This window comes from Rhinolophus sinicus, chromosome 16 (assembly GCF_057876585.1).
Source record: "Rhinolophus sinicus isolate RSI-liver-muscle chromosome 16, RSI-T2T, whole genome shotgun sequence".
Classification (NCBI taxonomy): domain Eukaryota; kingdom Metazoa; phylum Chordata; class Mammalia; order Chiroptera; family Rhinolophidae; genus Rhinolophus; species Rhinolophus sinicus.
In genome coordinates, this window is record NC_142516.1 from 35719729 (window position 1) to 35746354 (window position 26626).

Here is a 26626-nt window from a genome sequence, read left to right on the forward strand (position 1 = left end):
GAATTGACCTTAAGTCTTCTCTGTGCAGTAAATATTTTTATTTAATTCCCCGGAATTGGGAATTGAGCTTAGAATTTTAGAGCTAAAACGACTTTAGAAGTTATCTGACCCAAACACTGTCCTCATTTCATAACTGAGACCTACACACTGAGGCCCAAGGAGGTTCATATTTGCCCAGATGACAAACAGATCACACAGGTGGCACTTAGTTCACAGAAATCATTATTTAGGATGCTCTGGGTTCGTGTAACCAGAAGTAGTTGACCCTATTAATAATAGTATTATGTTTGTTGGCACGCCAACATCGTTTCTCATTTTGAAAGGATTTTGAGGTAAATGCTTTTGGGAAGGAGGAACCTACAATGTTAAGTAATGGGCTGAAATAGACCACCATATTCCTGTTCATATCTCATTCATTTCAATGGGAGCATTTCAGGACACACTGGGTGTTCTAGCACTGAATGAGCAAGTGTGTCCTTGGGTGAATGTTCTCTCTACTGCAAAGTTGGTGAATTTTGCTGAGAATTCAGAGAATAGTGAAGCAGTCATCTGGTAAAAAGTTGAATCAAACATTCTCTGCGTTTCCCCGATCTGCTTACCATTTCCGTTTTTTCCTCTTAATTACTGCCACTTCATTATTCACAGTCAGTTGTGCTTCAAAGCCATGAACATTTGGTCATTCTCTTCTCTGTGACATGGAGAAACTATTGGGCATTGTCCTTACTCTTTTTAAATAATTATGTCATAAGAATAATGAGATACTAAGCTTCAAACTTTTTAGAATAGTCCATGCACATATAATGTCTGTGAAATTTTAGATAAAGTTTGGCAAGTTTGAAAGAAGCAAGGAGAGTGTAGAACAAGGGCTTATTAGAGAGCATAGGGTGAGTTAGAACCATAGTTGATTCTGGAAGCAGAGTGTTTCGTAAATTTCTCCCTGTGCAGAGAGTACCTATATCTGGTCATATCCTTTCTGTTTGGGCTAAAATAATTTACAGAAATGAGACTATGGTAGCTGATTTTAATTGTTAGAAGAAAAACCATGGAATCTTTGAGTTATAAAGGTCTTAATAAATTATCTATATCACATACAATCTTAAAACAAAACCCGCAAAACTAAATCAAATAAAAATGCCTCATATCAGTATGAATTCATTTCTAAAGCTTCAAGTTGTTAACATTTATGTATTATAAATCAAACCACAAAAACACATTAAAGTTTTGCTGTTAGCCGATGTGTTAAAATCATATATACAACCCATCTGAGCATGTTGGTTTCCATTAGTTTTCATCAATGGTTATAACTTAGTATTAAGAGCTATACTAATGGTTATAATACAGAAAAGCAGACGCCATTGAAATCAGCTGCTTCTAGAACCAATTACTGAAGCCTCCCTCCCCCCGCACCCCCAACATCACTGGGTTCCACAATTTAGAAAACACTGAGCCCATTCTACAGCATCGTGGAGGACAGAAAGCCTATGTTTGGATACTCCCTCCAGTGACAAGGAATTCATCTCTTGGCAAGGTAGCCCACACCGCAGCTCTTATTCTTAGGCAGTTCTTGTTTACACTGTGCCAAACCTACTTCATGAAACTTCTACCCAACAGTCCCAGTTCTGGCTTCTGGAACCACTTTCCTCCTCTGTGTGGCAGAATGTATTCACATCTAGGTCTTCCTTTCTCTCAGCCCAATGCCCCCAGTTCCCTCAATTATCCCTGCTGTGGCATGGTCCCAGACTTCTTGATCACCTCCTCTGAGTGTTCTCTTGCTTATTAGAGACACCCTTGAAATACAGATGACTTAAAACTACTTCAAACTCAACACATACCAAACTGAATTCTTGGTCTTTCCCCAGCTCATTCTAAAACCAGACAGTAAATAATACTGTCATCTTACCAGTTATGCAGGTAGAAATCCACTTTACCTCCTTGACTTCTTCCTCTGCTTTGCACTTTACATACCTAATTCACCACTAGGTCCTGCAATTTTGCCTCCTAAATAGCGTATAATTCTCTTCAGTTTGCTCTGTCTCCACTGGCACCACCCTGGAATGCCATGCCATTGTCTCTCTCCTAAGCTTCTGCAAGAGCCCTTAACCCATCTGTCATAGCTGCTCTGGCTCTCCAGAGTTGCACCATCTCACATCTTGCTTAAAACTCTTAGCAGCATCCTATTTTTCATGATACTGGAAAATCTTTAGCATGGCTGACAAGGTCCTATGTGACGTAGGCTCTATCTGGTTCTCCAGTTGGATTTCGCACTTTATGCTCTGTGCCCAGCATACCAGCCATCTTCCTTTTCCTTCACCATGCTCTGCTCCCTCTGCCACAGGGCTTTCCTCCCTGTTATTTCCTCTGTCTGGAGTGCACTTTCCTCTTCTTTTAGTCTAGTTAACCTGCAAGACCTGGCCCAAAGATTCCTGCCTCAGTCTTCCTAGAGCTCTAATACATCCGACTCCCTTGGTATAGGTTCTTATAGCCCTCAGGACCTCTGCTTCATGATATTTACTACAGTTCTCACTTAGATACAGAGGGTGCCAATACACACACACACACACACACACACACACACACACACACATTTTAAGAAAGGAAAAAACTATTAAAATTGTAATACTCAATATATACTGATAACAAAAGATGAATACAAGTCACATTTAACTTCTGCAATTACAAGAGGTGCTCAAAGTGCTTACCATTAGTGTCCAGACACTTCTGATTATGGCGAACTACTGCTAGAGCAACGTTGACCAAAGTCTCTACTTGTGTACATTTTTTTGGCACCACTGGTATACTGGGATTATTTTATTGATGTCTGGCTCTACAGATGGACCCTTAGCTCTGCTCGACTAAAATAAGTCTATTTTTGCTCACTTTTTTCCTCCTAGTGTACATAAGGTGCTCAAAAGTTTTTGTTGAGTGAATTAATTATGGAATTCCTATTTTTAGTCTCTCTGTTCCATCAAGAAAACTTATTTTAAATCTAGAAAAAAAAATGGAACAAACATGGTCAAGGGGAATTTGAAACCCAAAGGAGGTGAGATTAATAGAGAGCTCAAAGTTGTTTTTAAAAGAATATGTGTCTCCAGGCACCATTAAATAATGCCCCAGCCTACTCCTCTTGACATTATTAAGACATTCGTGCAGACAGTAGGATGGAGGGAAAAGGAAGAAGCAAAGATGAAGAGAGATGGACAAAAGTTGACATGTTTTTTGAAAGAGAGTGAAGAAGCAGGACTCCAGAAACAACTGATAATTAAATATGACCTTTGTCCCAGACTGAATATTAACAGCAGCTATTCAAAAATGGTTTGAAAGCACTTGGAAAAGGAAGCAGTGATGACCAGGAGCAAGTATGGATTTATCAAGATTAAGTCATAGGCGATGACCACCCAGTTCCTGTTAGGTGAACTTGCAGGACGGAAGATGGGAGGTTGCCATGGGCATGAAGTATGTATATTGATCTTATCAAGACTCTTGGAAAAGTCTCCCATGCTATCCTTGAGAGCCAGAGAAATGTAGGCTGACCTCACAGCTTGTCAAACACCACTATGCGCGTACCCAGCTTACCACTGCTCTGCCCAGGGCTGATTCACTCTAATGCTATTTATCTCTGAGATATTCTCTTTAAAAGTTCATATATAATTATAATCATAATAGTGGACACATACAATGCCCACTATGAGGTGCACACTGTTTAAAGTGCATTTAATCTTACAATAGCAATTTGAGAAGGTATTATGGTTGTTGCCACTTCACAGTTGAAGAAATTGAGAATGGAGAGGTTAAGCAACTTGTTCCAGGTCCCATGGTTAGTAAGAGGTGGAGCTGGAATTTAAACCCAGAAAGTATGGCTCCAGAGTCTCTGCGCTTTATGCTATCTCCACCTCTATCTCCATGCTTCAGAGGCTCTAGAATGCTCTCATCCAGTAGGACTTTATTGTACTTGACTAACAAGCATTTGTGCACTATTTTGCAATGCTCTAAAGCAGGAGCTCTTTGCCTGTAATGCACAGACCCTCAAGGGATCCATAAATAGAATTCATAGGATTCTATAAACTTGGATTGCATCTAATTTCCCCTAATCTCTAACAAAAAGTTATCATCTACTTAAATTATTAATGTAGGCAACAAACCACAGTAGTATCAGAAGAATATGGGAAGTTGTCACCTGCAGAAATCAGACATTTTTCATATCACATTATTGTTGTGGCAGTTATCTCAAAACATTATTTGTGCTCATCACTTTGAAATTAGAGTGGTTATTACACCTGCTACCATATCTCATTATTTAATGTTTTAAGAAAAACACATGCACTTTTAGATCACATATTTAACACATTATAGCTGTACTTCAGTACAACTGTGCTCTTTTGTCTCCCTATGCATTTTCTTTTGTATATTTAAAGCCTTATTTGGGGAAGGAATCCTTAGGCTTCATCAGACTGCTAAAGGGCAGAGCTCTGTCCCAGGCTAGCCAAGTTGAGCTTATGTTGCAGTGTGCGAGGTTTATGCCACACTAGTTTCCCTTTATGACATGTGTCTCATGCCCAGGCAAATAGTGGTGACTCATAATGGCTGACAAAAGTAAGCAAGTGATAGTTCTGGACCAACCACACAGAGACAAACAAAGCATATCACACAGAGTATTAAAATGTGCTGTCTGTCTGGCAGCTCAAGTTTCCCTTAAAGGCACAGTGGAAGAAACAGAGTCCAGATCAGCAGGCAGTACGGATGGGGGAAGTCCTTCAATGTTCTCAACGACCTCATAAACATCACGCTAGACTGGGAGGGTTGACCAACGGTGTATGAAGAATGGCTATAAAACAATCGTGGGAGGTATATCATAAATTCAGAAGGCGAGAAGAGAAGAAAAGTGTGATGGCCAATGTACGTGCCCTGAAAGCAACACCCTGGGACTAGTCCATAAAGATCTGAGACAGCGCACACATTCCTAGGAGCCCATCCCAGATTCAGGGGTGTTTATGAAGAAAACATCCCTCCAAACATGGAAGGTGGAGCCCAGCATGTGCCACAGGATCATACTTTGTCCCTGTTCACCAATAACAACAACTTACATATTACACACATATACATCACAATTTCCATGGTGGCTTCATGACAGTACTAGTAGCCGGCAGAACAGACTTGTCTATTGTTTTACAAGATGGAAAGAAAAGTTCAGAGCCGTCAAACGAGTTGGTCAAAGCTATACACTGTACGCATATTGCAGGTGAGAACTGAGCTAGGTCTGCTCTCTGCTGGTTCCATGTTCTTTGGGGTATTTGCCAGATTTGGAATCTGGAAAGAATCCATGTTTCTTCCTTAAGAAGGTCAGACTGGCTATTTCTGAAGCCTTTTCCCAATAGAAAACGTTGTGGTTCTGAAATTTAAAGTATTCCGTTTCCTCCTTCAGCTAATAAATCTTTAGGACTTTGTCGTATGCAGTGAGCAGCGTCCCAGATGGACCTGACATGACTACTAAAACTGAGCTCTGAGAATCCACCAGGCAACATCCCTCCTCTGCCTCCCGGGGAGAAGACTAGAGGAGCTGGGATATGTTGAGGGCATCAGGGAGGTTCAGAGTGAGAAGAGAATGGTTTTTACGTTGGACAACAAGGGGTTCAGGTGCTGGCATTGCCACCTGGATAAGCTATAGTGTCTCAGGAAAGTGACTTCCCCTCTCTGCATGTTATTCTCTCCATCTGCATATTGTTAAAGATGGTTGAGAAGGTTACACGTCAAGCTGAGATATAAAAGGAGGCCAATAAATGTTAGTCTTCCTTACAAGACCCAACATCAACCCTCTGAGACATTAACATTGTGTAAGTTCACAATTGTTTCCTACAATGACGTCTAATGAGTTTTCCAGAAGAAATTCACTACTTGCCCTCAAAGAGTTGGGAAGAATTAAAGCACCTACGGTAGCCACGAGAAAACCCATTCATAGTGACGTAACTCAGTCTGCAGTTTCACCTTGGGGTAAATGTTTCCTCCATGCCCTTAAAATTGGGCCTCAATCATTTTTATACACTTGCCAAACCCAGGGAGGTTTCTGTGCTGACTGCAAAGGAGGGACAGGAGCCTAGAATCCTCCTCAGCTTCCGCTGCCATATCCCCCGTCATCAGGAACATGTGAATGAACCAAATTATCTCCAGGGCTGAGGGCGTGGGCCACAGAGCCGGCTGGGTTGTTAACAGAACCCAGCGTCATGTTCTCCACCCCCTTAGTAGATGGCTGATGCTGTCGTAGGGCTGTGAGGGAGTAAGCCAGCCTGGAAATGCCATGTAGGGAAGAATCTGTTCCGTTTCAGTGTTAGGATTTTAAAATAGCTGCTAATAAAAAGCCTTCATACTGTGACACTTCAATATAGACACCCACAAGGATACCTTGACAAGCTGTTTGACTCCTCACAAGCCTTTTTTGCTTTTCCTGCGCAGGGCCCCCACTAGTCACCCACACAGATACACAGCCATGCAGTGACAGAGAAGGCCAGCAGGGGTCTGCCAAGACTGCCAGACTCGCTGGGGAGCTCTGGCTCCCTGCTGGAGGGAGGCATTGCTGCTATGATGTTGGCTTGTCCAGAAACATGTCACATCAATTTCAACCTGCTGCTTTTTCTGTCTGTCTCTATCCTCATGTTGTCTTTGATAAAACTAAACTAGAGAATGAGCTAAGCTCACCACCTAGGAGGAGAGGGGAGAGCCTCGAATAATATTTCATTTACCAGTTCAGAAATGCCATGATTCAATGAATCTAGGCTCTGATGGTAAGGAAAGTAGGATATGATTGTATGATAGTGATTAAAATTCAATGTGTCTTTCTCATTGGAAGTCCTGAAAATCCATTAATTATAGTAATACCATCTCCATCAGGAAAATAATGATTCAAGCTTGAGAAAAAATTTAACAGCGTGTAACCTGCTTTTGCAGCTTGCTAATTAAGATCTTTTACAATGTTATCATTTGAATCTTAGCATAAGAGGACACTATGCAGGATCAATATATTTCTTTTTTAATTTTATTTTTTAATTACAGTTGAACTTCAATATTATATTAGTTTCAGGTGTACAACATAGGGGTTGGAAATTTATATAACTTACAAAGTGATCCCCCCGATAAGTCTAGGACCCACCTGGCACCATACATAGTTATTACAATACAGTTGACTATATTCCCTGTGCTGTACTTTACATCCCTGTGACTATTTTGTAACTGCCAATTTGTATTTCTTAATCCCTTCACCTTTTTCACCTAGTCCCTGGCCCCAATACCCTTCCTATCTGGCAGCCATCAGTTTGCTGTCTGTATCTATGAATCTGTTTGTTCATTTATTTTGTTTTTTAGATTTTGCATATAAATGAAATCATATGGCATTTGTCTTTCTCTGTCTGACTTATTTCACTTAGCATTATACTCTCTAGGTCCATCCACAGACCATCCAGATGACAAGATTTCACTCTTATTCATGGCCAAGTAATATTCCATTATATATATATATATATATATATATATATATATATATATATATATACATATATATATATATATATATATATATATATATATACACACACACACACACACACACACAATGGAATATATATATATATATACCACATCTTTATCCAATCGTCTATTGATAGACACTTAGGTTCCTTCCTTATTGTAGCAATTGTAAATAATGCTGCAATGAACATAGGGATGTATTTATCTTTTTGAATCAGTGTTTTGAATTTCTTTGGATAAATACCCAGAAGTGGAATTGCTGGGTCATAAAGTAGTTCTATTTGTAATTTTTTGAGGAACCTCCATACTGTTTTCCATAGTGGCTGCACCAATTTGTAATCCCGCCAACAGTGCACGAGGGTTCCCTTTTCACCACATCCTTGCCAACACTTGTTTGTTGATCTATTGATGATAGCCATTCTGACAGGTGTGAGGTGATATCTCATTGTGGTTTTAAATTTCATTTCTCTGATGATTAGTGACATTGAGCATCTTTTCATACGTCCATTGGCCATCTGTATGTCCTCTTTGGAGAAATCTCTATTCAGAGGACCAGTATGATTTTTAAACTCAACTACACATCAGACAAACTCACTGAAGAAGCTTGTTAAAAATATAAATTCCCATTCTCATCCCCTTAGAGATGCTAAATCAGTCTATCTAAGGTGAGGCCCAGTAATCAATGTTTGGAAAAAGCACTCTGAGCTATTCAGATGTGCAGTCAAGCTTGGGAGTCTAATAGTGGGGGAGTGCTATACCACAGTACCAGGTAAGACAACACTACTATGCCTCCATTAGCAGGAAAAGAACCTGACAAGCTGCGTCACAGTTGGATATCACAAGCAACTTTGTGTTTGAAAATTCTCTTAGTGGAGCCCACTTTAGGATGCATTTTTATCTCATAAGTGGAATTTCTTGGGTTAATGTCGTACTAAGTTCTTATGACTGCCAATGGGGTAATCACCAAGAGAAGCTGCTGCAGCTCTGCAGAGGGGTCAGTCTTGGTATTTTTCATTTCTTCATGTATATCCAATATTAAGTCAGGTTGTCGAAAAAAATATATATATATATTTGTAAATTGAAGTAAAATTGGTATAGAACAGTACGTGTTTCAGGTGTATATCATTGTGATTCAACACCTGTATGCACCACAAAGTGAAGGTCTTGGAGTTTTATAGTTTTTCATATCTGGACAAATAGACCGAGCAAAAATAGGAAATAACCACCCAGGGACAGAATTCTAGGAAAGTTTTATGGACCGTTGAGAGATGAAGTCATACTTGGACTTAGGAGAGAGCTCTACTCTAAATATCTACTACGGTGAAGAGCATTTTAACTTTCAAAGACTTCCAAGAAGAGTATCATGTAGTCTTTCTTATAACCTTGTTTTAGGCAATTATCATAATCAGTAAGAACCTAGGAAGTGCCCAGCACTGTGTGAGGCATTATGAAGATCAAAATTATTAATAATCATTTGTAGTCAGGTCACTTAGCATTCTTTACACTTCAGTCATTTGCAGTAATTTTTAAGTTCAACAATACCCCCATCTGCTCTTCTGCCTTTAAGGCCCAGGTCAAATCTTATTTCTTCCAGAGAATTTTCCAGATGTCATCCCACATCCAAGTAAAAATCAATTTATTTCTACTCTTCAGAACATGTATCACACTGCCTAGTATCAGAGTGATTCATTCATGTTTCTTCTCCCTAGGAGATTTGTGGTTTTCTTTAGGGAACAGAGCATATCTCCCTCAGTATCTACATATTGAAGAGGGATGGCTAAGAATTATATAGACAATATGATACCATCTTGGATTAATTTAGTCATTTATCCAAGGTGTTCTGTTCCTGACCAAAGGACAAAGACTGTAGGAAAGTGTGAAAAGTGTGGAGCATTATTAATATTCTGTCTGCACATTTTTTTCCAAAGCCTTTTTGAACCAGTTCACATTTTGAGCCTGGGGAATCTCTCAGAGGTAATAGGGAAGCTAAGATAATTTCCTCTTGCTCAATATTCACTGGAGATGGAGAAAATCTACTCTCCTACTTAAGTAATAATCTTGTGTAGGCAGGAAAACTTTAATTGTAGAAGAAGTATTATGTAAATGTAAGTTATTTAATTAAAAAGGGGAAAAAAAAGGCTTTACAGGGAGTAGCTTTCTAAAGAGGTGGGAGAACTTGTTTTCTTTACTGCAGTTTATAAGTGGTTCACTGACAGATTTTTGAAATGACGTATTCATCACCAAGAGAGATGGCAACTGTCTCCTACTTCTAGACAAGGTGGAGTAACAGGGAAGAGATCTGCTTTCTCACCTGAAACAACCAAAATATGGCTTAACTATATATGAAACAATTATTTTCAGGACATTAGATAACAGGCAATGCAGGATAATGATTCTGAGAGAGAAGAAACAATAGTAGTGAGTCCTACGATTGCCAAGCTTAATTCACTGAAAGAGAGAGAAGAACTCATGTGGAGCCCAACGTGCTCCCTAAGTTAGAAAGATGGAGCTGAGAGTCTGAGGAGATCATGTGGCTAGAGTGGAAAGGACAGAATACCAGAGGAGAGAGAGCTGCACAAAGAGAACTCTGAAGATGTACAGAGCGTGCCCCTGGAGTATTCAGATGAGTATTGATTAGTGCATGTGAGGATACTATCAGTGGCTGGGGAAGAACTATCCAAAAAAATTAGTGAAAACAGAGCCCAGTGTTCACACAGAACCAGGAATAGTGCTGGTTCCCACGAAGCAGAGTGAAAACCTCATGATTCTTGGGGAACGGAGTATCCAGTAGCTCATGCCTTGGTAGTGGAGAGTCATTAGCTCTAAAGTAAGCACTGGTGTGGTACTGCCTAATCTTAATAGCAACACACCAAGGGAACAAACTGTTTCGAGGCAGTATGATCATACTCTAGAACAAAGTTCAAAAATATGTATAGGATTGCAAAAATATCCAGCAACCGACGAGATAAATTTGCAATGCCTGGCACCCAGTCTAAAATTACCATGCATTCAAAGGAGAAGGAAAATATGATCCATAATGAGGAGAAAAATCAATTAATGGCAATTGATCCAGGACTGACACACATGATAGAACTATAGACAAATATAGTGAAACATTTATCATAAATGCAGACAAATATAATGAAACATTTATTAGCAATGCATTCCATATGCTTAAAAAGATAACTAGAGGCATAGAAGATATATATTTTTAAAAAGGTCCATATTTAATGTCTAGGAATAAAAACTACAATATGAGATGAAAAATACACTGAATGGAAATAATAAAAATTAGACATTGCAGAAGAACAGGTTCAGGAAGTTGAAGACAGAGGAGTAGAAACTATCCAAAATGAAACACACAAAGAAAAGAGAATCCAAAAAACATAAAAAGAGCTCAGTGAGCTATGAAATAGCCCTAAATGGCTTAATCTCCTTGTAAGTGAAATTGGAGTCCCTAGCAGGTACGTAGGGGGAACAGAAGAAATATCTGAACAATAATGGTCAAAAAGTTTTCAAACTAAAGATGCTAATAAGCCAAAAAATCCAAGAAACCCGAGCACAAGAAATAGAAATAAAAGTATACCAAGTCACATATAATCAAATTGCTTAAGACCAGTAATAAAGAGAAAAATTTAAAGCAGCCTGGGAAAAAAAGAAGCATTGCACACAGAGGATCAAAGATGTCCCACTGAGGAATGCCAGTACTTTTATTTCTTCAGCAATGTTGATGTATCACTTCAGTTTATTGTCTTCAACAAACTGTAAAGGCAGGAGCTTATTGCAAATAGGAAACAGAGGCTTTGATGGTACATAAGGTGAGTATGACATTATTTTGTTTCCCCCAAAGCCATTTACTTTCCCTCTCTTTTTTCCTGTAGCAGCATCCCAGTTTGCCTAGGTCTTTGGTAACAAGCCATTGATCTGTGTGAGTTCATCCCTTAGTCTTGACTCACCTGTGGCCAATGAGGTGCAAGGAGGAATCTTTTTAGAAAGGATATTCTGGGAAAAATTTAATTCCTAATGTGAGGAATGTGTGCAGGGAGAAACTATCTGCTTCCTGTAGCCAACTTGCCTCCTTCCTCCTCTGATGGCAGTTCTGATATGTTTGGAGTTGCTCCAGCCATCTTGGAGCCATGAGGAAAAGACTAAGAAAATATCGAGTACCAAGCCATAGCTCTGACACTGGAAAGCCTCCAAACCTATTAGAAATTGCCCACCTGTGAAGTTTTTGTCATGGGAGCAAAACCAACTCCCTATCTGCTTAGGCCACTGCTAGTAGCATACTGCTTCCTTTGGCCAAATGCATTCCTAACTGAGAGAACATAAGGTTAGAAAAGGCAAATCAGACATCTAGGACCCCAGTCTGATGCTCTTTCCTTTACACCTCAGCTAAGTCTTTGTTGTCACCTTTTCTTTTTAAGGGGCTCTGGTCTGAGAGATGCAAAGGTATGCAATGTCACCAGCATGAGAAAGCTGAGGTCTGACTGCTTCAAAAATGGTGGAGAAAAGGGAGAAAGTACTTGCTGAAGATACCTCTCAGCACTTTGACAAATCAGAATCCTTCTGGCCCATCCAAATCAATGGCCTATGATCTACCTTCCTTCGCAGTGCACCTAAGTGCATATTTAATTTCTGCATGAAGCTCCTCTATACACAAAGCAGATACACTATTGGTTTCAGGAATAAGGGATTCAGAAGACTGCAAAACCAAAGAGGATTTATCCCATCTCCTGTTAACAGTCTTCACTGTTTGGGAACAAAGTTTCTCCAGGACAGCTCTGTGATGGCCTTAGCCATTTTCCATAGCACTTCTTGAAAGGCCACAAGGCACAATAATAGATTAAAGACTCTGAGGAGCTCTGAAGCAAGGAAATTATTATTTTCCTAGTGATCAGGGATTTCTTTTATTTGTGAATGTCCCCTGGCAGCTCATAGATCCAGTTTGAGAGACACTGCTCTAAGCCAATCAAACATGTACAGAAGTAGAGATCTGGGAATCTGCTGGGTGGATCTATTTTCATAAGCTGACATAATACAATCTGACATGTCGTTTTTCTGGCATTAAAAACTCTCAGTGGCTTCCCACTGCCAAAAGGACCAAGTCCAAAGTCTTTGGCATGGCAAACAGGCCCCAGTGAAAGCTGATAAAAGCCTAAATAGCCTACTTCGTTACCTCAGATGCATACAAAGGTGTCCCTATTCTCTGGCCACACACCGTGTGATGTTTACACTGTAGTCTCTTTCCATACGCTATCACCTATGCCAAGAACGCCCCTCCTAGCCCAGGGCCTTCTTGTCAATAGAAAAATTTGGGGTTTCTATCTTAAATACCAGCTCAAATATCACATCTCTGTGAATCCTACTCTGATTTCCCAAAGTAGGCTGGTGGCTTCCTCTTTCGGGTTGCCAGTACATATCTCTATTACAGCATTTATCACATTATCACATGTCTAAAAACTCCTTCAAGTTACAGCCTGTGTGTCTTTTTTATCTGGATTCCTTTAGTATCTAGTACAGCATCTAGCACTTAGTAGCTGCTTCATAAATATGTGCTGAATAAATGAATGAAGGAATGGACACTCACCCACCCTGTTGCAACTCCAAAGAATATGTAAGATTCTTAGGAAGGCTTGAATACAAACTAAGCCAATTTAGCATCTTGAAGCTATTTATGCAAATCCAGTTTAATATAGAATTAGTCTAAACTCAATGTTCTGATTTCTCCCTGACAGACAGGTTCCTCTGAACTGTGCTCTTTCTAAGTGTTGTTATACAGGGCATAAATTGAGGATGATTTCATAAAATAAATAGCTTCTTATGTTTCTGAGTCCATTTTAATCAAAAGAATGCAAACAGAAAGGTCTATAATTGCTCACGTGAAAGTCAAGAGTCATTGTGTAAGTATTATATATTAAGGGGGAAAATAAGGAAAGGATACATGCAAAAGAGAATTAATGACATAGAGGACATTCCTCTTTCAGGAAAGGACTGTGTTGCCTCTTAAAGTGAACACTGTGCCTGATTGTAAGGGTTCTAGGCAAAGTATACCAGAGGAAGTTTTCCTATTATAGTATAAACGCAAATAATTTCAGTTCTGAGCTCTCCATTGAAAGCAAATTGTCCGAGATAAGGATGTCCCTATATCCCTAGCTTTACTTCCTGAAGTCAGTGCTCCCAGCCTCAGAGCCAGGCCCATCTTCAAATCTGAGTACCTTCTGTATTCATCTACAGGGCTAAAAAGACACATTCATAAAGGCTTTTCCTGATATGTGTCCTGTTCAACAATCATTGATTAACCACCTATGGCTGTGCGGTCAGCCAGTCTGTGAGATACAAATATGTATAAGATTTGTTTTCTCCCTGCTCTCATACCAGTGAGAAACATATACTGGTATGTGAACAAATTTCCATGATGCAATGTGCTGTATGCTGTAATGCCTATTTATATCAAGTATTGAGGGACCACAGATTTGTGAGCAATTACTCTGCTTGAAGGAAATCAGAGAGCAGGTGAAGCTGAAATTGCATCTTAAGAATTAGCAGGCATTCACCAGGGAGATACAATGATACTCCTTTTAGAGGGAATGACATTGACATTTTATAAAACCACATGCTGAAAAAACATTAGTGGGATGAGTCAAGATATCTATCTATCTATCTATCATCTATCTATCTATCTATCTATCTATCTATCTATCTATCTATCTATCTATCTATCTATCATCTATCATCTATCCCTTTCTATCTCATCTGGCTACCTACCTATCTTATCTAGAAATGTTCACATTATATGAAACTATTCCTTAAAAATAAACACATTCTTTTCAAAGACTGAGGTATAAAAGTTAACTCTTGATGATTTCTTATGTGCTTGTCCTGTTCTTAAAATATCTAAGCCTTGTCCTCTCCTCTATAGTTCATGACTTGATTTTCTAGTTCATCACTCCCCTTACTCCAGGGTGGGCAGTGTAAGGGCAAAGGTACTGAAGTTCAAATCAATTTTTTTCACTACTTGTTCTATCAGCTGACTTCAGCACACTCTACCTTCTTTTCTCTCTGTAGCTAATAAACTGGGATTGAGCACCCAAAGATGATTTCTTGGACTTTGTTTCTGAGATCACTTTAACAGTTTAGCATTGTGACCATGTATGGCCTTGCTTAGCTAAGTTATACGCATTTGTTCATTAAATGTCCACCATAAATCAATGTGCCTATTCTGCTTCCTTTTCTTCTTAAGTGGAAGATGAATTAAGGGATAGGATTTCTTACCACCCCAACATAAAACTAAAGCCCATAGGAGAACAAGACTTAAACACTAGGATTTCAGATGTTTAGGAGCTCTGCACTCAGCAACCGATCACATTCATTTTAAGCACATTTTGGACCCACACAGTGAAAACCACCAACGTGCACATTAAAAAATTTTCAGTGGATTTACTGTGGCACAGTAATGACCAAGTAGAGTGAGATCCTAAGTCTCTGACAGGCAGAATTTGACAGAAATCTGGTTCAGATGTTTCCTGAATGTCAGGTTTTACCAGTGGAGGGAAGGAATAAAACTGGAATAAAAGATGGGCACTATGGCACTGCTAATTAAAACAATTCAGAGAACATAAATGCTAGAGTAATTTTGGACCCGCCATATCAGGCTGCTTTCAATGCAAATGTGGCGTTCTGATTTCTTCCTGCATCGGGAAGATATAATTAGCTCAGCTGAAACAGGGTGAAAGCCTTGAGGCAGCCGTTTCCTGGTGCTGCCAGCTCCCCCATGATGGAGGAACAGCTGCCACCCGTCCTTCCTGCCCCAGATTGCGCAGAACTGTGGTCATCCCACAAGGCTGCTCACAAGCCACCCTGAGCAGAGGGCTCAGGCTGCCAGTGGGATTGGTTCTTGCTTAAATACGAGTATAAGGGACACGTTAGTCCTCAACCAGTTGACTCCAAGCTCATTCACCATCCTTCCATGTCAGATAGCCTGGGCTAACACAAAAATCCTCCCTGGTTACTCTGGCAGAAAGGATCTTTACCAGTGGTGATGACAGCACACATCAGCTACAGCACCTCATCACTTTGGAGTGTGCAGGCTTTTGGAGAGGATAGGAAGAGAATAAGGAAGAAAAGGTGCCTGCAAACAAGAAATCTGAACTGTAAGAACACATTTCCCAACTGCTGTGACAGAGAAGATGAAGAGACACCATGATGGGGAGGGATTTAATGCCAAATTTATGAATGATCCAGCAGGTGGATAACTCATGTGAAAGTGAGAATATTCTCGGAAATAGTCACTGCAAAATGTTCTGGAGTTCACCTGCAAAAACAGAACAACAGCTTCTGCTTCTCTCTTTGACCAACTCCACAGAACGGACTCCACCGATAGGCTTTTGATGTTTTAATAAGCAAAAATGTTCTGCAACTGAAGTCTATGATGATCGATACTATCATGGAACCAAAAGGTGGACCATCTTTTTGAAATTTTAGAGAAGGCAAAATGAAAGTCATTGATTTTTTTTTGTTTGTTTTCCTAGGCTACTATCAAATTGCCAAGTCTTAAATCTCTCAACCAATTTCCTACCTGTTTCCGCCCATTCCCACCCATAACGGAGGCCAGTGGAAGTGGTTCTTCTTCCTCATCTTCAGTGGGAACAACAAACAACCAAGTGAACGCACAAACCCTGCAGCTGCAACTGAGTAGTGACCATGGTGTGGGGCAGGGGGATAAATAAATGTGGCATCTGAAGCACATTTCTTAATGACTACAGTAGTTCCAAGAACACTTAACAAAGAAAGGAACTCAGAATCATTATTTTCTCCAATCAATTCAGAAGGAAATACTTCAGGAAAATGTCACCTAAGTGGAGGGTTTTCTTTTTTTAACAAATGATAAAATATGGTAGATGACAAGTGACCTTGTTTTTACAATGCATAAATGACCACAACTAACTCTATGTCCATAATCATGGTTACTATTTTGCTAGTATTTTTCTTTTCAAGGTTTTTTATTGAGATATAATTTATGTACCTTGATATTTACCCTTTTAAAGTACACGTTCTATAGTTTTTAGTATATTTGCAAATATGCTAAACAACCATCACCACTAAACAATCCTAGAACATTTTCATCCCCCAAAAAGAAACTCTATATGTAGTAGCAGTTACTCCTCATTCTCCATTGCCCCCAGCGCCTAGCAACAACTAAGCTACTGTCTCTGTGGATTTGCCTATTCTGGACATTTCACATAAATGAAATCATATGATATATGATCTTTTGTGCCTGGCTTCTTTCACTTACCATAATGTTTTCAAGGTTCCTATGTGTTGTAGCATCAATCAGTACTCATTCTTTTTAATTGACAAATAATATTCCACTGTATAAATTACTATATTTTTTGTAGATCTATTCATCAGTTGATAGACACTTAAATTGTTTCCACTTTATTGCTATTATGAATGATGCTGCCATTTCATCACACAAGTTTTTGTGTGAACATATGATTTCAATTCTCTATATGGTGACTCTGTGTTGAGCATTTCGAGAAACTGCCAAACTATTTTCCAAAGCAGCTGCACCATTTTACATTCCCACCAGCAGTTTATGAGAGTTCCAATTTCTCTCCATCCCTGTTAATACTTGTTATTATCTGTCTCTTTATGACAGCCATCTCAGGGGGTATGAAGAAGTATCTCATTGTGGTTTTGATTTACATTTCCCTAATGACTAATGATGTTGAGCATCATTTCAAATGCTTATTGGTCATTTGTATATTTTCTTTAGAGACAGCACTACTTACATCCTTTGCCTATTTTTTTAATTGGGTGGTTTATCTTCATATTGTTGAGCTTTTCAGTCTTTTCCCTCTGAATTGTTTTTCTAGAGATTGTAGAAAAGGACATTAGGACATTGGGTTCCATCTAGTTCAGTCCTGGCTTTGGGAATGAAGCATAACTTTATCGAACTGGATAATTATAAGGTTGAAAACATTTACTGCACACTTATTTTGTGCCAGGCATTCTGAGACCTTTATTAACTTATTGCTGAAGAGAAAGCTGTTGCTTGGGTCATATGTTTCTCCCTTAGATGCTTGTTAAGATCAGCAAAGCTTTTCCTTAGGGAAGCACCAAGTGTTTCTTTATTCTCTGAGACAGGGAGATGCCCCCATCCCCACCTCCTGCCAAGGAAGCCAGACACATCCATTGGGAGCTAATATACAACCCCTCCTCCTGCCATGTTTTAGCTATCTAGAACAACCTAGTCATTGCTAGACTCAGGACAGGTGCTTTGAAGCTCCACTTTGAACACCTGAAGTTGAAACTATGATCATGTTTTCTACAAATACACCCAAGAGAATCTTGTCAGCTTGGTCTCTAGTCCTTGTTATGCAAAATATGGACAATGCTTATGGAGGTGACAAAAGAAGAAACCCCACAAAACAATCTATAGAAGCATATATAGCAAAGCAATCAATTCATTGTCTTAGACTAATTATAGCAAAGTTGGCTCAGCTAAAGTACAGAGGCATTGGAGGTAAGTGAGGCTACAAGGAGAACAGGAAACAGACTGAGGAGGTCCCTTCTCAAAAATAAATCATAAAGGAAAGAGCAAAGGTGAGGAAAGGCATTTTCTTCACCAGTCCTACCTCTTTATGAACGTTAGTTAAGTTGCATGTTTTATCTGCCTAGGCTATATTCATACAGCACACTATTCCTCTTCCTTCCTATTTTCTTCCTCTCCCCTTGAAAGTCCAGCAAAACAAGAAAACCAACTTGAGGGGTTGAGGTAGGAGAACACCACATGGACCTTCATTTTCGATATCATGACTTCAAGGTCTCCAGAAATGTCCCTTTTCTCTCATACCCAAGTCCCAAGATCTCACTTAACAAATCTAACATTGCAAAGGGGCCAATTCCTGGTAATCAGTGGATTTGAATTATTGTCTATAAATCTATCCCTTCGAGCTTCTAGTGGTGGAACCCCAGGTGGGCTGGGTGGGACAATTCAAGAGCAGACAGGAGGGAACTTCGTACATCTCACCAAGATGGCCACAGGCTAATCCACTTTCAACCAAGATGATTCTGGGTGGGAACTTCCAAGGTCTAGTGTACTATTAATTATGTGAACAACTTCATCTTAAGTCAAACCTCAAACAAAGGCTCCAGGCATAATTGCACAGATCAAGTGCAAATCTCAAAATTATTTAAACACATGCCCTCCAGGAATTTCCCCAAGCCCTCAGGATGCTCTGGCAAAATCCTCAGGCTAGGAACTTTCCTCTTAGAGACATCACATACCACTCTGGAGAGCCATGGAAAGAGCAGAACAGGTGTCGTGGGCTGAACTGCATTCCCCCCCAATTTATGTGTTGAAGCCTTAACCCCCAGTGCCTCAGAATGTGACTGTATTTGGAGTTGGGGCCTTAAAGAGGTGATTAAGTTAAAATAAGGCTACTAGGGTGGGCTCTAATCCAGTCTGACTGGTCTCTTTATAAGAAGAGGAAATTTAGGCACACAAAGAGACATCAGGGTGGTGTTTCCACAGAGGAAAAACCATGTGAGGACACAGATAAGTCATTGTCTGCAAGTCAAGGAGAGGAGTCTTAGAAGAAGCCAGCCCTGCCATCACCTTGCTCTTCGACTTCTAACCTGCAGAACTGGGAGAAAATAAATGTCTGTTGTTTAAGCCACATAGTCTGTGGTATTTTGGTACGGCAGCCTCAGCAAATGAATACAACAAGTGTCTCCCAGGGAAACAAGGCCCTGGGGTCTCCCTGTGAGCACGGCCACTCACCCTGTAGTAGTCAGTGCTGTACACGTCCCGGGACATGCCGAAGTCCCCGATTTTCACCAGGAGGTTCTCGCCGACCAGGCAGTTCCGGGTGGCCAGGTCTCGGTGCACGAAGTGCTGGGACGCCAGGTAGACCATGCCCGCGGCGATCTGCTGGGCGATGTGCAGCATCTGTGACTGCGTCAGCTCCGTCGGTGGGTTGCCTTCGGCCATCAGCCCGGCATCGGGTCCATGTGCCCTGTGGAGGACACGGAAGGCGTTGCCAGAGCTGGAACTCTGCCTGGGGGGCCCTTTGCCCCTTTATCAGCTGCTGGTTCTAAAAGACACTGCCTGACTTAGTATAAAGAGGAGGGAAAGATGCTTCATCCATGCTTGTACCTCAAAAGCACCCAGGCCTCAATTCCCAGAGTCTAGAATTCCCAGGACCTGAATGGTGCCCCCTTCAACATATAGACAGGTTCATGTTTTAGGGGCTCCAGAGGTATGCTCCGGTCAGGCACTGGCCAGAGCCCCCAATCCTGAAAAGCAGTAGGTGGCTGAAGCACAAAAACAAAACAAAATTCTGGGAGAGAGTGTGGCTTTCCTAGAGCAAGGGGTCATTGAGCGCCAGAGAGAGCACCACCCGGACCCCCAGCCACAGGCTGCAGCCAAGTACCTCCCACCAAGGCTGCTCTCTCCAGAGTGTTCCACCAGGGCCTGAGTTGGCATTTATGTTGTCCCTGATTCTACCTGCTCTGCTGCCTGGTATGGTTTCCAAGCTACATTGATCTCCCTCAAGCCCAATTCGGCAGAATCCCAGGGCATCCTCAGCCTGAACATTCATTCCAAGTGAAAAATACCATCTCCTCTGCCCACCCCTTCCCCTGACCTCCAGCTCAACACATGTATTGGCCACCACACAGGAGAATTCTTTTGAATCACAACACATTTACTCTTTTACTGGTGCAAGTTTAATTCTTTACCCTTTTGGGGGGGTGGAAGTGGGGAGGTGGGAGTGAGAGTACGGTATTTTATATGCCTTCTATCTTACACACCAGCCTTTTCCCAGCTATGGGATGAATTGAGGTATCATAACACTGACAGGTGCTTCAGAGAGGGGAGGGCCCCAGTCTTAGGATCCTCCCTCGGCAGCGGCAGTCCCCACTTTGGAACCCAGCGAGGTGAGCCCAGACTGGTGCCACTACCCCTGGCGGCCTGAGGGGGCGCTGCAGGGCAAGAAGTAAAAGCTTGGTCAAAGGGCATCTCCCTTCCAAAGGCAAGTCGGCCAATTACATCTCCTTCCAGACAGTTTGAAGCACTTGAAACACACATAGAGGATTTTAAATGAATTTTAAAGTGGTTCTTTCACCTGCAGAGTTCCCGAACTGTATGACTATTTGAAAATGAGAGAGCCAGAATTCAAAAATCCAGACCTGGTGCTGCCCCTCCCCTTACCCTCCAGCCCCACCTCTGATGAGTTACTCAAGCAAAGGCATTTACCCTTCTCAGTCATGGCTCTGGCCCAGAATGATTCCTCTTTCTTTGATTTCTAAAATATGCTGTCATCTGATCTTTCGTTCCTGTATTCTCAGAGAACTTTGCCAGTGTGTAATTCCCCCACCCCCACCCCCTCTTGTTACACTGAGGAGCAATCTGTAGGACAGCCTCGGGATCTCTCCAGCTCTAAACCTCTCACTGGAGTAAGCAATCTTGCCATGCAGTGGGCAAGGCTCTGGGTGTCAGAACTGAATTTGAATCCTGTCCTAACATACTAGCTGTGACCTCAGGAGAGCTCCAGAACCTCTCTGGGCCTGTTTCCTTATTCTGTAAAGTGGGGATACTGACCCCAACTTTCTTAGCACACTGATGTGAGGAGTAATTGAAACTATGCTTGTGTGGTGCTTTGCGGCCTTTCATCAAAAAGCCAGAGCGAAAGGCTTCGCAGACAAAGGTTCTCTTTTAAAAAGAAATCGAGAGGAGACAAGACAGCACAACTTATCTTCTGGGCATTTCTTTTTCTTTTCTTTTTCCGAATGGCCTGTGACAGGACTCTTAGGGATACCAAAGGGCTGGCTCTTCCCACCTCACTAAAGGTTACTCAAGCCCAACCCTTCTCAGTATTAAGAGGGAGCAGAAGTGATGTTTTCACTCATCACAGGAGACAAAGCTCTTCTGTGACCTCATCAGGAGAGGGACCTAGGGGAGCACATCAACTATGAGAGATCCTGTCAGACCCAGAGAATCTAGGCCAAGATAAATCTTCATAGATTTAGTTCAAAGAGGGAAATAAGTTGTTGATTTGCCCCAGCTTTGTTTCAGCCCCAGAAATCTAGATTCCTCTAAGAATCTGTCCATTGCAAAGACTCCAGGGATAAGGAAAATTTAGAGGCGAGTATCAAAGGACCCCACTGAGCAAAACAGCACACCCCAGCCTTACACTCTTAGGGTGCCAGAAAGCCCCAGCCTCCACAGCCTTCTGCACTCTACACTACCATGTGTGGCTGGGGCAGGTGCCGGCATTTTTAACCAGTTAGTATTCTTCATGCTTGCTTCTGGGTATTTGAACAAGGCTCCTTCTGATGGGAGAAGCCTCTGGATGCTTTCCTTGAGCAGAAAGTCCTATTGTAAATAGAGGGCAGGTGAGTCTTCTAAACAAGTTCTTAAGAAGAGTGTAAATAAAGTTAATACAACGGCCCTCTGCTTCACTCCCAGGAAATAAAAAACATGTTTCAGCTCTTCCAAGAAAACATGCCTGAAGAAGGGAAAGCAATATCGGCACTCTGGTGTGGGTGGCAGGGAGGTGCAGGGGGCTTCTGAGCGGGAAGGCTGCGCACCCTTCCTCAGCTTGTTCTCTCCATGTGGGTTGTAGTCGGCACTTAGCCACACTGTCCTGGCTGTGGAATTCCAGAGCACACTAACTTCCTTCTGCTCTTCTAACAGCCACCTTAAGAGGAAGGATTGCAGCGGTGATGACTAGGGGTTTTGCAGACAGGGAATGTGGGTTGGAATCCCAGCCCTGTCACTGACTAGTCACTGACTCAGGTTCTTCAACTGTAACATGAGAATGATGGTAATAATGGTTTATGAAGTTTATATAAGTTATAACATTTTAAATGCTTAGAAAATCTCACTGTTAACTGTTATTGCTTGAAAACGCTTTGTTTTCTCCTCATTGGAAGAGAATTTTGGAGAGTTTGTAGTAGGAGAAACTCCAATCTCCTTGAAAGCAAGAACTGTATTTTCCTCCATATTTCCCAACCTAGCATAGAAGCTGACCATGTTGGTACTCAGTATATGCCCTTTGGATGAATGAAAAGGGTCGGAAGATAACTGTAGGCATCTGTCATCATAGGGTAATGCCAATGACACTGGGGATATGTTCATGGCAGTTTAAGGGCTGGGTTCCCTTCCAGAAAGAGAAGATACATTGTAGTTCACAGCACAGTATTGCACCTAAGAACTGATTCTTGGCATGGAAAACCTCTTGTTCCCAGAGTTCAGCAGATTCTGAAATGGAGCTGAGGAGGTTTCCAATAGCTCCATGGCCCATACAAGATGCCAAGGGAGAATCAGGTGCCTGCTCCTTCTGGAAGGCAGGAAGGAGAGCTAGGGATAGGTCAACAGATCCAAAAGTGAAAGAATCAGCGCGCGCACACACACACACACACACACACACACACACACACACGTGCGCTTATATGCATGTGCATAGTCTGAGCTCACAGGAGCATTTAATCTCATCCAGGTGAATACATGTGGACTTATTATGCTATGGTTTTTGGAAAGCATCATTTTTAATTGGAGAAGTAGCCTAGAGCATGGGAACAAGGAAAAAATATTTCTCCTATGAGCCTCCAGACCTCAGCCAAATTCAGCTTTTTTTCCTCCTTTCACATTAGATCTGACAATACTCCATGCAAAAGCTACCATCATTCTCTCTCGTATCACCTACAAGAAAAATTTTGCTGACATCAGATAGTGCGTTGCCAGGATGAGTGTCTCTGAACACCATAAATTGGCTCCATATTCCTAATCTCACCTGGCAGTCCCTCACACACACAATCAGAGGCAAAGCAGAGAAGGAGAACTAAATTACACATGTATTCATGAGGCTAGAGATGGTGAAAGTGATCCAGATGGCACAAATCACGTGATGACATTTCTAAACACAGCGGTACACTCTCCTCCTTCCACTGTTCTCTCAGTGATTGACTTATTACTTAAACTATACAGTTTCTGAATCTTCCAGTGGCTACATGAAGCTACTAGCGCCGATTTTTGTGGAAAGCCCTCTTCAGTGCCCACAGAAACCAGAGGAGGTCAGAGGTGTAGGCGTAGGTGTCGCCGTGACACAGAAGGCGTAATATCCCAGGATTTTGGATCCCTCAACTAAAATAAAGAGGAAAATGTGGCAGAGAAAAAGGGTTGTGGGGACAACATCTATTGACTACCTCCTATCACAATAGTCCTGACACTAGTGGATGTTATTATACCGCTTTTACATGTAAGGAAACTGAGGCTAGTAAAGGCAGATGCAAATTGGTCCCCTGCCCCTAACATCTTTCCTGTTTCTGCTAAATTACACCACCTACCAAGAAATCACAAGCAGCACATTTGCTAATCTTTCAAAGCTGAGGGGCAGCTCTCTGTTAAAGAAACCAGCATGTCAGAGGCAGACGTGAGCTGGAGAGGAGCTAATAATGCAGGTTCTCTGAACCATGAAGGCCTCTCCCTCCTGGGGCCCACTTCCCCCCTCGCCCCTGCCCCCGCCACTGCACCTGAGGAACTTGTTGAGGTCCCCGTGCTTCATGTACTCGAAGACCATGATGAGGGGATCGCCCTCCACACACACGCCATAGAACTTGACGATGTGCTCATGCTGGAGGTTGGTCAGCAGCTCGGCCTCGCGGTGAAAGTCCTTGCGTGCGTTGTCACTAGCGTCCTTCAGTGTCTGGGGACCAGGGGCAGAGAGGAGAGAAAACCAACACATCGTAAATGGAGGACGTCAAAGAGAAGGTTGTGTTGAGAAGGAATTAATTCAGTGGGTCCGGAGGTCCCTAGATAGGAAGGAAACTCATCTCATTTATTACAGGAAAGATGGGAAAACGGCCTAATTCCTGAGGAAATAGTGTTTGTATGAATAACTGAGGAAAAGTCCCTGGTGGGTATGCAGAGCTTTACAGTTTATGAAGCACGTGCCCAGATGTTAAGTTATAGACACGAGCATCATAGAACCTTCATCCCTTTGAAGCCTGGCCTGGGCCCCACTAGTACCAGGGACGTCTTTCCAATTTTGGTGCCTGAGGGTGCAACGTGAACCTCACCTCTACTCATATAACCTTTTTAAAACTTAATATTACGGAAGTATTCAATAGAGAGCAGAGCATAAAAAGCTCTCATGTACCCATCTTTCAGCTTTGACAATGATGATTTTGCTGGTTTTATCATGTGACCCTCTAGAAAGCCTTTTCCACCTGGTTCCCCCACACGCTGCTGTCTCAGAAAATGTCCCTGCCAGCAGGCCATTCACGCTGCCAAGATGAGGGTGCCCAAGATCATGCCAGCTGGGCTCTGGTACCTTGACTTCTGAGCCCCGACCACTCTGTAATCACGGTGCCATAGTAGGCAAGGCAAAGCTGGCATCTGTTGATGCCACGCACATGTGCTGAGCTCCTGTCCTGAGCCAGTCACTGAGCCAGACCTGTGATGGCATCAAGAAGACACCGACCCAAATCCTGGCCTCAGGTGCTTATGGGCAAACGGGAGATAAGTCCCATGTATAATTAACTGTAATTCAAGCTTAAAACACAATGTCCTTAATGAACCATCTCCCCTGCATCTCTGTCCAGTGTGACCTCCTGATATGCTTCTCTTGATACTTATGCTGTCACTTTACAAACTATCTGCAGCTGCTCAGATGACACTGGGCCACACCTCCCAGCCCTGCACATGTTCAGTCCTCTACCTGGAATGCTGACTCAGGCATGGTGTTGGCAGGTGAATAATGTCCCCGAAAGATGTCCAGGTCCTAATCTCTGGGACACATGACAATTGTACCTTACATGGCTTTGATTCAGTAAAGGATATTGGTGTGAGGAGATCCTGGATTATCAGAGTGAGTTCACTGTCACCCGCAAAGGGTCCTTATAAGACAGGGGCAGGAGCATCAAGACAGAGAAGATGTCAGGATAGCAGCAGAGGTCAGAGAGGAGAGAAGGTGCTATGATGCTGACTTTGAAGATGGAAGAAGGTGCCATGAGCCAAGGATGTGGACGGCCTCTAAAAGCTAGAGAAGACAGGAAGCGGGTTCTACCCTACAATGTCCACAAGAGTCAGCCCTGCTGATATCTTGACTTTAGCTTAGTAAACCTGGTTTTGGAAGTCTGGCCACCAGAACTGTGAGAGAAATAATTTGTGATGTTTTAAGCCACTAAGTTTGTAGTGATTTGTTACAGCAGCCATAGGAAACAATATGCCTGGTTAACACCTAGCAATCTTCCAAGACTAGGCTCAGATGTCACCTTTCGGAGAAGTGTTCTCTCACCCCCTCATTGCTGTCACATCCCCTCTGCCCCCAGGCTAAGTTGCACAACCTCCTTAGGCACATCTCATACTTAACTTCTATCCTATTGCCAGCCACAGTACGTTTTAATTGTGTATTTACTTGCTTATCTCTGGTATCGATGGTGAGCTACTTGACCGTGCCTTCTATCTCTGCATTGCCAGCACTGGGCATAGTGCCAGCACATGGCAAGTATTCAGCACAGGTTTGTGGGAATGACTAATAAAGGACATGAGAAGCAAATACCAAGAGCAAAAGAGGAGTTCAGAAAGAGAGTGATTGCTTCAATTGAGGGACAAGGAGGAAGGAAGCCCAGAGAACTCCTCCTAGTAGAGGTGGCGTGAGTATGTGAATCCCTTCTCCAGGAAGACTGCAATCAGTCATTATTAAAGTTAGATGGCAAATGTGAACACTCATATTCACTTAAACTGGAACAGAATGAAGCATGGCGATCCACCAGATGTGGATAGAATGCAAGACTAGAGACTATGTCCTGTGTCAAAGAACTTTGCCGGATCTTCGGTGGTTATTTTATAGCCTGCTGCCTCAACCCTCTCTCCCTGGGGGGATAATCCTGACCTGGACAATTTATAGACCTTGGGATGTGCCATAGGTTAGGTTCCTGGAGAGCAAATTATGAGATGGAGAGTAGACAAGACATTTACTAGGGCATGCTCTTGGTATAAACACCTGTGGGAGGGACTGTGCACAGGAGGAAGCTGAGCTGTGATGCAGTCTCAACAGAACTTCATCTAGCTTTACAGGATGACCCTTCAGAGTTGTCCTGAGTT

General features: G+C 42.0%; 1 protein-coding gene across 5 annotated transcripts in view; it reads right to left on the bottom strand.

The window, feature by feature from the left end:
- NTRK2 (neurotrophic receptor tyrosine kinase 2) overlaps positions 1-26626 on the bottom strand; it is a 319031-nt gene that overhangs the window by 41809 nt on the left and 250596 nt on the right. For all 5 annotated transcript variants that reach the window (XM_019750104.3, XM_019750100.3, XM_074330613.2 and 2 more), the window contains 2 exons: positions 24052-24224; positions 19298-19532 (listed from right to left, as the gene is read on the bottom strand). In XM_019750104.3, coding sequence (XP_019605663.2) covers positions 19298-19532; positions 24052-24224 — 408 coding nt within the window. The remainder of the gene's footprint in view (positions 1-19297; positions 19533-24051; positions 24225-26626) is intronic.